At 49.7% G+C, this 10,330-nt stretch overlaps 1 protein-coding gene across 1 annotated transcript in view; it reads left to right on the forward strand.

Moving 5' to 3' along the window:
* Positions 1–7,576: 7,576 nt before the first annotated feature.
* The window catches only part of Arl8b (ADP ribosylation factor like GTPase 8B), a 33,428-nt gene continuing 30,674 nt past the window's right edge, over positions 7,577–10,330 (forward strand). The window contains exon 1 of the mRNA XM_048356197.1: positions 7,577–7,863. Within this exon, the coding sequence (XP_048212154.1) occupies positions 7,741–7,863 (123 nt within the window). The 5' untranslated portion in view covers positions 7,577–7,740. The remainder of the gene's footprint in view (positions 7,864–10,330) is intronic.

Consider the following 10,330-nt stretch of genomic DNA (forward strand, 5'->3'; position numbering starts at 1 on the left):
AATCTTGCTTGCTGGAACACCTGATTGTTGTAACTTTGTTTTTTGCCTTTATAAGCTCTGTGTAATCGTAGCTCAGTGCTCCCTCCTAACCTCCGCTGTGTCAGTGGGTAGGACGAGGCCCGAGTTGCAGCTCGCTTGAATAAAGCCTTGCCTTGCTTTTGCATTTCAGAACATCTGAGTCTCAGTGGCCTTCTTGGCGGTCATCTCGTGACCTGGCACAACATTTGGGGGCTCGTCCGGGATCACCCTAGAGACCCCCGAGACCCCAGACTCCGAAGGTAAGGAAACAGCGCTGTTCATTTGTTTATTTGTCTTGTCCTGTAATTTGTCTGTGTGTCTGTTTTGCTTTTGCTTATTTCTTAAAGGGGTTCTTGAAGGGGTTGTCGAAGCGGACGTGCTTACTCGGCAATCCCGAGGAGACTGGGGGACGCCCCAGACTCTGAGTCCACTTGAGTCCATTCCTCCTGCACCCTTGCAGGAGGTTGGGCCAACTTAGATCTGCTCCTGCTGCTTAGCTTGCAGAAGGAGGCTTGTGGGCCAACCTAGGAGACTCTCCACTCTTACCTGCGCCCCAGACTCTGAGTCCACTGGGGTCCACTCTTCCTGCACCCTTGCGGGAGGTTGGGCCAACTTAGGTCTCCTCCTGCTGCTTAGCAGGAGGAGGAGGCTTGTGGGCCAACTTAGGAGATCTCCAACTCTTTTCTTATTCTTAGGCCTGTGTGTTGTGTGTGTGTGTGTGTTTTTTTTTTTTTAGCCTTCTGAACTAAACATCTGATCAGAGCTATGGGTAACGTTCTATCTTGGGCACCTCCATCTAGCCCCCTAGACTTGACCCTAGCTCGCTGGAGGGAGGTCAAGGAGATAGCTCAGAACCAAGGTGTGGCCCGTAAGGAACTGCAATTCTCAAGATCTCAGGCTCTGACTTGCTAGGGTTACCCTGTGCAAGTCAGAATGGCCCATCCTTGAGAGAGCTAATTGGCCACCTGAGGGGAGCTTTAAATCGACGCCCCTCATTTAGGCTATCTAGACCAGATTCCTTATATAGACACCTGGAGGGAACTAGTTGACAGGGACACTCCGGCTTGGGTTCGGCCTTTCTTAAAATGTTTCAGCTGTGTCCTCCGCTTTGGAGGGTCCCGACCAGTCCTGGCGCCAGCAGCCCAGGGCACGGAGGCGTCGGCCCCGAGTCCTGACCCGTAGCCGCCGACGACAGGGGTAGACACGAGGCCAGCCCAAGCCACCCACAGGCGGTGGGGAGTGACCCCACCACGCAGCGCTGTCGTCTGTGTTCTGATAGTCTCTTTTGTGTCAAACCTGCATGAGACGTACAGGCGACAGCTCACAATCAGTGTGAGTGTCCGCAAAAAATAACTCTAGGGGGACCCCCCACCCAGCCTTCTTAAGCAGAAAATTATTTGGTGTGCTAAAATGTTTTTTTTTTTTTTTTTTGGCCAGTCCTGGGCCTTGGACTCAGGGCCTGAGCACTGTCCCTGGCTTCTTCCCGCTCAAGGCTAGCACTCTGCCACTTGAGCCACAGCGCCGCTTCTGGCCGTTTTCTGTATATGTGGTGCTGGGGAATCGAACCTAGGGCCTCATGTATCCGAGGCAGGCACTCTTGCCACTAGGCTATATCCCCAGCCCGCTAAAATGTTTTACTAAGACTAAAAATGTTTTACTAAAACTATCAAGCCCTGGAAAATGAGGCTGGAGAATGCTAAAATCATTTGTTAAAGGTTTTTGTCTTAAAATGTACGGCCGATGCTTATTCTGCATGCTTTAAGATCTTTTGAATATGTATGTGTGTGTGCATGTGTGAGTGTGAACATGTTCAAGACTGTTAGTATGATGTAAAATTGAGTGAGTTTAAGTTTAAATTCAAATGGCCATCAAGTTTGGGCATTACCAAATGCTTTAAAGGATTCTTGCATTGCATTAAAGAGGAACTATAGTTTAAAAAAATCAGAGCTAAGTGTCAGAAATTTGGATTTAAAAGGATATATATTAAACTGATGGGGATAGAAGTAAACTCTCATTAACTCTATGTATGCAGGAAGAAATGGCAAAATGGGCCAATGTTTCTCACTAATATATTAGAAAGCTGAACGGATAAGTATTTCTAATTCTGTAATTGTAATTCTTGCATTAAGGAAAAATTCAAAGGTCTTCATGCCATGCGGTAAGCTTTAGAGTTTTTTCAATGCAGATAAAAGCTAAAGTGTTGTGTTAGTGTTAAAAGGCTTTGGAAATCAAGAATACATTTCTAGGGCTGGGGATATAGCCTAGTGGCAAGAGTGCCTGCCTCGGATACACGAGGCCCTAGGTTCGATTCCCCAGCACCACATATACAGAAAACGGCCAGAAGCGGCGCTGTGGCTCAAGTGGCAGAGTGCTAGCCTTGAGCGGGAAGAAGCCAGGGACAGTGCTCAGGCCCGGAGTCCAAGGCCCAGGACTGGCCAAAAAAAAAAAAAAAACATTTCTAGATAAGAAATTTGGAAGTAAAATTGTCCTAAATTATTATTGCAAAGTGAGAAAAGGAGAATTATGGCTACCAAAATGTTTAATTGCCATTCCAGCTTCTTTGTAGGTTTTTGTAACAGTTTCCAGCAGACCCACAGAGAAGCACAGGTGATTCCTACAAGTTTGTCAAGATCTAATACTGGCCCTTAATAAGTTCCAGGTAAGAGAGCATGCTTAAAAACTACTTCTGTGTGGACCACCTTGTTGCTTTTTTTTTTTTTTTTTGGCCAGTCCTGGGGCTTGAACTCAGGGCCTGAGCACTGTCCCTGGCTTCTTTTTGCTCAAGGCTAGCACTCTGCCACTTGAGCCACAGCGCCACTTCTGGCCGTTTTCTGTATATGTGGTGCTGGGGAATCGAACCCAGGGCCTCATGTATACGAGGCAAGCTCTCTTGCCACTAAGCCATATCCCCAGCCCCTAAAGTGGCCCCTTGTAAGACTACTGATCTGAAATCTGTGGTTCGAAGCCAGCCCGGGCAGAGAAAGGTCCCTGTGAGAGACTTGTCTCTAAGCAGCCAGCAGAGTGCTGGGAACGGAGTTGTGTGGAGCTCAAAGTGGTAGGGTGCTAGTCTTGAGCTGGAGAGCTGGGGGACAGCGCTCAGGCCCTGAGTCCAAGTCCAGTGGAAAGTCACTCCTCCTGGGACAAAAGTGATGGAGCATCCAGAGGCAGTAAGCCGCTGCTTGGATGGCAGAGATGGTGTCAGATCCTAGAGTCACTCCTGTTTGGCCTTTCAAAAGTTAATCAAAGCCGGGAAGTCCTAGAAGAATAGTTCGTAAGCATGCCTTTCTAATGCCCATGTCTGTCTACTGGGCAGGAACTTGCCAGTCATCTGTGATAGTGGGTAGTAAGGGTAAGTGTCAAATGAGAGGATAGTTTAAAATCTCAACCCCCCACATCTACTCAAAGCTCTGAGTGGCAGTGAGAATTTTAAGCTGATACATCTATTTAGGAAAGAAAGCTTGTACACCTGAGATTGTGTCCTTATTGAGATCTGTTAAAGGCCTGCAAAGGTAATTTTTTTTAGGTCATCAGAGATCAGTTCCCCAGCCAGTCAGGAAAAAGCTTTTACAAACTAGAATGTTAAAAGGCGCAAATTTGTAAATCTGAAGTCACCCATCTGGGCTTCATATTAAGAGAGGGCAAGCGTTGGCTGTTGGATGCACGTAAAGAGACTGTGCTGAAAATCCCTGTGCCTAAGTCAGCCAGACAAGTCAGAGAGTTCCTGGGAACAGCAGGCTTTTGCCGGCTGTGGATACCTGGGTTCGCTGAAATGGCCAAGCTGCTATATGAAGCCACCAAAAACCTCCCAGAATTTCATTGGACTGAGCAGATGCAAAAAAGCCTTTGAGGCAATCTAGAAAAGCCTTCTGGAAGCCCCTGCCTTAGGCCTACTTGACGTGAATACCAAGAGAGGGGCTTACTGACAGCCGAAGGAAAGGCCATTAGAAACAGGCAGGAGATTTTAAGCCTCATCCGGGCACTATGGGAACCAGCAAAGATTGCCATTATGCACTGTCCGGGTCATCAAAAGGGAGTTGATTGGGTGACTAGAGGGAATAATCTGGCCGACCAGGCAGCTAAGGAAGCAGCCCTTCAGCCCAGAGAAGTATTGACTCTAATAGACCCACGGCCACGAGCTTTGCCTCCTGTGCCCCAGTATTCCCAAGAAGACTTGGAATGGATAAAGAAAATTCCCATGGCCCACAAAACCCCGGACAGAGAAGGAAACAATGACTGGTGGAAAACTTGTGAAGGGAAACTTATCTTGCCACAAGGGCTGGGTAAGGGGATCCTTAAGAGAATCCACCGAGCTTCTCACATGGGAACCCGAAGAACGCAGGACTTGCTCCGACACTCCAAAGTGAAAGTTAGACAAGGAGATCAACTTATTGAAGATATTGTTAAAAATTGCAAGGCCTTGAGGAGGGAAGGGCGAGGAGAGCCATCCCGAGATGCCGCCCTTCCCCCAGCCCTGGGGCCGTGCGGAAGTGAGCCACACCTACCTCCTTCTGGGTCCGGAACCAGAAGGGGTAGCTTTGTGACCAGCCCCCCAACTTCTTGCCAGCTAGCACGCGTGCTCCCCTTTCGTGGGCTTTGCCCAGAGGGCGGTACTATGGGAGTAACGTTAGCCCATGAAGGTGTCCTAGGACAAGCTCGCCAGCCTATCGCCAGCTCCTGGTCGATCACCCCTTTTCTCGTCGTCAGTACTATATTAACTGTTAGCCACTCCTTTATTAAGCCAGATTGCTCTTGAAAAAAAAAAAAACTGCAAGGCCTGTCAGCTTACCAATGCCCCCAATCAACAAATTACTAAAGGAGCTCGCCTCTGTGGGGATAGGCCAGGCGTGTATTGGGAAGTAGATTTAAACCTGGAAAATTTGGATACAAATATTTGCTAGTTTTTGTAGACACCTTTTCAGGATGGGTGGAAGCCTATCCAACAAAGCATGAGACTGCGAATGTAGTGGCTAAGAAGATTCCTGGAAGAAATCCTACCCAGGTATGGCTTCCCATCCACCACTGGGTCGGACAACGGACTGGCCTTTGTCTCAAAAGTAAGTTAGGGAATAGCCGCTGCACTGGGGATGGATTGGAAATTGCATTGTGCACACAGACCCCAGAGTTCAGGACAGGTAGAGAGAGTAAATCGGACTCTAAAAAAGACCTTAACTAAATTGGCCTTAGAGACTGGCACAGACTGGGTGTCACTCCTTCCTTTTGCTCTGCTTAGAGTAAGAAATTCTCCCTATCAGCTTGGCTTCACTCCTTTTGAAATAAGCCTTCAGATTGAATTGCTTGCTGATTTGGATGATGCTGAATTTTTGTGTAAACTCGATTGCAGCTCGTGCACAAGAATATGTGACCCCAACTTAAGGCATTATATGATTCTGCTTCTGTCCCCACCCCCTATTTATTCAGACCAGGGGACTGGGTGTTCGTCCGAAGGCATAACCCCAAATCCTTAGAACCATGGTGGAAGGGACCCTAGACGGCATCGCCACTTGGGTTCATTGCTTCCACGCCAGGCCAGCTGGCCCCTTTGCCCTGGACGATGACTACCGTGATGGAACATGGGAGGTCTCCAAGCACCTAACTCAGCCGCTTCGCCTTCGCCTCAAGAAAAGAAAGTTAAACTGAACATTGTTATAATTTTCTTTTTTCCTTCTTTCCTTACTACCCTGGCTAGTGTTGATGTTATTTTGGCAGCTCACTCCAAAGGGAGGTGACCCCCTTATTTTAGGTAGTTTTGGGCTTGCTCAGGAATACAGGTATAGCCACCGACCCTTAGAGCACAGCTGAGAAGTTTATGTATTATTGTGTTGCTTACATTTGGATACTAAACACTATACAGCTAATGGTAAGTCTGTATAGCTGAAAGTTAATTTTCAGTTTGCAGTAATCCCGCAGTCCCTTGGTAAGGTTATAGGTTCCTGGTTAGGTAAGGTCAATGCCCCTGAGTCAGCCTGAAGAAGTTACAAAAGATGGATGATCTTCACCCATCAGCCCCGCTTTAAAACCAAGGGACCAGAATTATTTTCGGATACTACTTTGGGCCCTACTGGCCCATGCCTTACCTCTGTATCATCCCCTAGACATGCAAGCCATTGAAATGCACAGAATGGAGCCATGATTGGCTCCCAAGGTACCAAAAAGAAAAAGGGAGAAATGAAGTGCCAGACTTTGAAGTCAGGCCCCACTTTACCACATGAACCCTACTTTACCACGTAAACCCCAGATAAGCAGGCCCTGTGAACAGACCCAGGACAAGCCCATTAGGGCCCAGTTGGTCTAGAACTCTAACCGCTGGGAATGCTTAACTCTGACGACCCCTATAATGCCTTGAACCCTGAGCCAATCAGATTTGTACCTATGTCCTAATCTTGCTTGCTTTAACACCTGATTGCTCTAACTTTGGTTTTTTGCCATTATAAGCCCTGTGTAATCGTAGCTTGGGGCTCCCTCCTATCCTCCGCTGTGTCGGTGGGTAGGACAAGGCCCAAGTTGCAGCTCCCTTGAATAAAGCCTTGCCTTGCTTTTGCATTTCGGAATGTCTGAGTCTCGGTGGCCTTCTTGGTGGTCGTCTTGCGACAACAGTAGCTCCCCTCTGTAATCCTAGCTCCTCACAGGCTGAGATGTGAAGATGGAGGTTCAAAGCCAGCTTGGGCAGAGAGAAAGCAGGAATGGAGGTGTGGCTCAATGGGTAGAGCTTCCAGCCTTGCCTGAAAGCGCCAGGGAAGTTCTGCAGTTACCCTACTGTCTCCATGTTTTGGGTGGGCGGTGGTCACCTCTCCATCCAGCTTCCCCCAGCCCAAAGCACCGCCTAAAGACTCTGAGGATGGGAATGCACCCACCTCACTGGGACCCACTGAGCGCAAAGATGACATTTCTTCATTCTCCCCCATTCCTTCCTACTTCATTGTTATAACAAATCCTTGTTTAAATTCCACCCTAGGAGGTTTTCGTGAGACTCTGAAATACTTGTCACCCGTGGCTATCAAACCCCTGGGGGTTTTGTAGAAACTGGGAAGTCGAGGAAGAGGAAAGGCTGCATCCATAGTTTGGTTCTTTGAGACAGGGTGTGGCTAATGCAGCCCAGGCTGGCTTTGAACTCTCCAACCCTCCGGCCCCATGCTCCCCAGTGCTGGGATTAAAGGCGTGCACCATGCATGGCCCCGGGGCGCAGAGGTTTTTCATTCCATGGGGGATTCCTCCGAGTACGGAGTATGGACGTTTTCCTTGTAGATCGGTTTCCAGTAAATTGATTGAGGATCGGGATGGGGGAGGGAGGGAGGGAGGGAACCAGCCAAGGCTTCCCACAAGGGAGCCCCGCCCCAGGCCCGGGCGGAGCGCGGTGCTACCCGGATCGGCCAGGTGGTGGCGCTGCAGGCGGAGGCCAAGCCCGGTTCCGACGCCGCCGTCGCCGCTCTTGGCGTGGGCGCCCGCGCCTGCGCAGAGACAGAACGTGTGTGTGTGTGGGGGGGGGAGGGCGAGTCATATGACCCGCTGGGCTTCCTGGCTCCGGCCGCCGCCGCCGCCGCCGCGTCCACCCGCGTCCGCCCGCCCGCCCGCCCGCCCGCGTCCGCCCGCGTCCGCCGGGCCCCGGGAACCGTTGAGGGGAGGGGCGTCCGGGCCGAGGCCCGCACGAGTGGAGGTCTTCGCCGCCGCCCGTCCGCCCGCCCGTCGGTCCGCCCCACCGTCCGTCGGTCCGTCCCGGCCGTCACCATGCTGGCGCTCATCTCCCGCCTGCTGGACTGGTTCCGCTCGCTCTTCTGGAAGGAGGAGATGGAGCTGACGCTCGTGGGGCTGCAGTACTCGGGCAAGACCACCTTCGTGAACGTGATCGCGGTGAGCCGCGCCCTAGGCCGCGGGGGCGCCGCGGGGGCGGCGGGGGTGGGGCTCCCCAGGCCCTGGCGGGCGGGAGGAGGGGGACCAGGGGCGGGGGTCCCCGGGCTGAGCCCCCCCCCCCACACCCCCCGTCAGCACCTGGATCGCCCGCTCGTTTCCGGTGGAGGTTGTCACTCGGGAGGAGCGGCTGGAGGGTTGGTTCGTCCTCCCCGGTGGTGGTGTAGTTGTTGTTATTAAAGGGTCGAGCTGGTCGGGGTCGGGGTGTGGGAAAGTTGTGGGTGTGTGTGGGGGGTTGCGATCTCTCCGCGTTTGGGTCCCCGGAGGCCGTCCCCCTCCACCCTCTACCCTGCCCGAGGGTGGGATCTGGGCAGTGCGGCCCTTCTCCAGAAAGCCCCAAGACTGAAGAGCGTCCGTCCGTCCGTCCGTCCGCCCGCCCGCCCGCCACTTGGGACGAAGGCCTCATTGTGAAAGCCCGGGGACGGTGTGGGCCGCCTCTGAATTCCGTGGGCAGTTTGTCCCCCCTCCAACTGAGTTAGCGGGGTTTCAGGGTGGACGATTCATTGGCTGGTTGCTGCTGCTTGTGGGGGGTGGGGGTGGGGAAGGGGACGCGCCCACCCGGTCCACTGTAGTCCCTGGTGTTAATGAAAGCAAAGTGTCTCTGGTGCCGCCAGTTACAAGGATCCTGGGCGGTTAGGTATGACCTGCAGTCAGCATAACAAGTAAATTAATCTTGGAAAGGAGGGACTGGTCTTTGGAGGTATTGTTTTTCCCTCCCTGGAAGAAAAGTGTGAGGAGCCAGGAGCCAGTGGCTTACCCCTGTAACCTTAGCTCTGAATAGGCTTGAGATCTGAGGATGGCAAGTTCGAAGCCAGCCCCGGGTGGGCAGTTAGTTTTCAATTACGCAGCAGAAAGCCCGAACTGGAGCCGTGGTTTACGTGGACTAGCACAAGCCTTGAGCAAAAAAAAAAAAACACCCAGGGACAGTGCCCAGGTCCTGAGTTCAAGCCCCAGTATCAGCCAAAAAAACAAAAAACAAACAAAAAACCCCAACAACAATAAATCCCTTTATACACCATGTGTTCATTATATGAGAAACTTACAACATACATTGTGCTGTTAGGGCTGGAATGTAATTTCTGCGGGAATCAGAGGATTTGTATTTGGGAGGAAAATGACTCTGAGAACTTCTATATAGTGCCATGTTTGTTCAGCCGTGATTGAGTAGAATGGTTTTTCTTTAGTTTCTTTTGTTTTTCTAATTGGCTGGGAAGGAATAGGAGTGAAAGGTTTTTCCTAGTCTTTATTTAGAGTCCAGAAGTTGTTGTGACTCAGGTTTAGGGCTTGTACTCGCCAGGGATGGGCTTTAGAACTTCCCCAAAGAGAAATGGCAGCCATTCATCAACTTTGCCAGTGACTGGTGAAATCCTTATTTAATTGAGACTAGCTGTCCAACTGGTTTGGTTACAGGAGTGATTCAAACAGGCTGCCTTGTTGGAGAACATGATAGTGAAGGACTCTCAGTCTTAATATTAGAAGAAATTTAAAGTTCTTTTGAAAAATATATAAAGGTTGCCTCTTGTCAGGATTCCTTTGTAATAATGTTCCTGCTTTTTTATTTTAGGACGGACTTTCACAACAGGTGTTGAGTGTAGGAGAATGCAACTTGTGACTATTATAAAAACTAACAACATCAAGCTTCAGGATATGCATTCATATTATATTTTGAATATGATAAAAAGGCTAGGCTTTCGTGTAAGTCTTCTTTGTGATAAGAATGAGAGTTATCTTGTAAATCTTACCCCAGAGAAGCTTGAATTACAGTGGTATATAGTGAAATTATGTGGGAAATCTGAAGTTGAATAAACCTTTGAACATCTTCCTGGTAGTTTTTATGCTCACATTCCAACTCACCAGTCTAGTTTAATGTGAACATTAAGTGTGAACATTAATGTCAAGCAACTGGATTTGAAATCTATATCTGCCACTTCCTCTTTGAGTCTTGTCTTTCTCATTGTTAAATATAGACCATGAATGTTTCTTACAAGTTGCGCTGAGGACTCAGTGGAATGAAGGCAGTTAAGTGTAGTCACCATGCCTGTTCATTGTAGGGGTAACCAGGGTGGGGTGTACTCCCCTCGTGCACAAACAGTGGAAAACACTGAGGGGGTAATTGGCTGGGATGGTTTCCTTTGAAGTCAGGAGTGCCCCAAATGGGATACAGTAGTAGATCTATGGCTTGGGTTCAGTAATGACATGATATCTCAAGTCTTTCTGGGGCGTTTCATTATTTTACTAAACAGCAGCAAAACTTGTGCAGTGGTGTTGAATTCACAGTGACCCAGTGGTTACACTACTGAAACAGACTATTCTGAATTATAATAGTGTGGGCAGGTTCTGTTAAGAAAAAGTGATAGTGAAGACATGTTTAAGTTGCTTTAATCTTTTCATGTTTAGGCCTACATAAGAA

The sequence above is a fragment of the Perognathus longimembris genome, chromosome 10 (genome assembly GCF_023159225.1).
Source record: "Perognathus longimembris pacificus isolate PPM17 chromosome 10, ASM2315922v1, whole genome shotgun sequence".
Taxonomy (NCBI): Eukaryota; Metazoa; Chordata; class Mammalia; order Rodentia; family Heteromyidae; genus Perognathus; species Perognathus longimembris.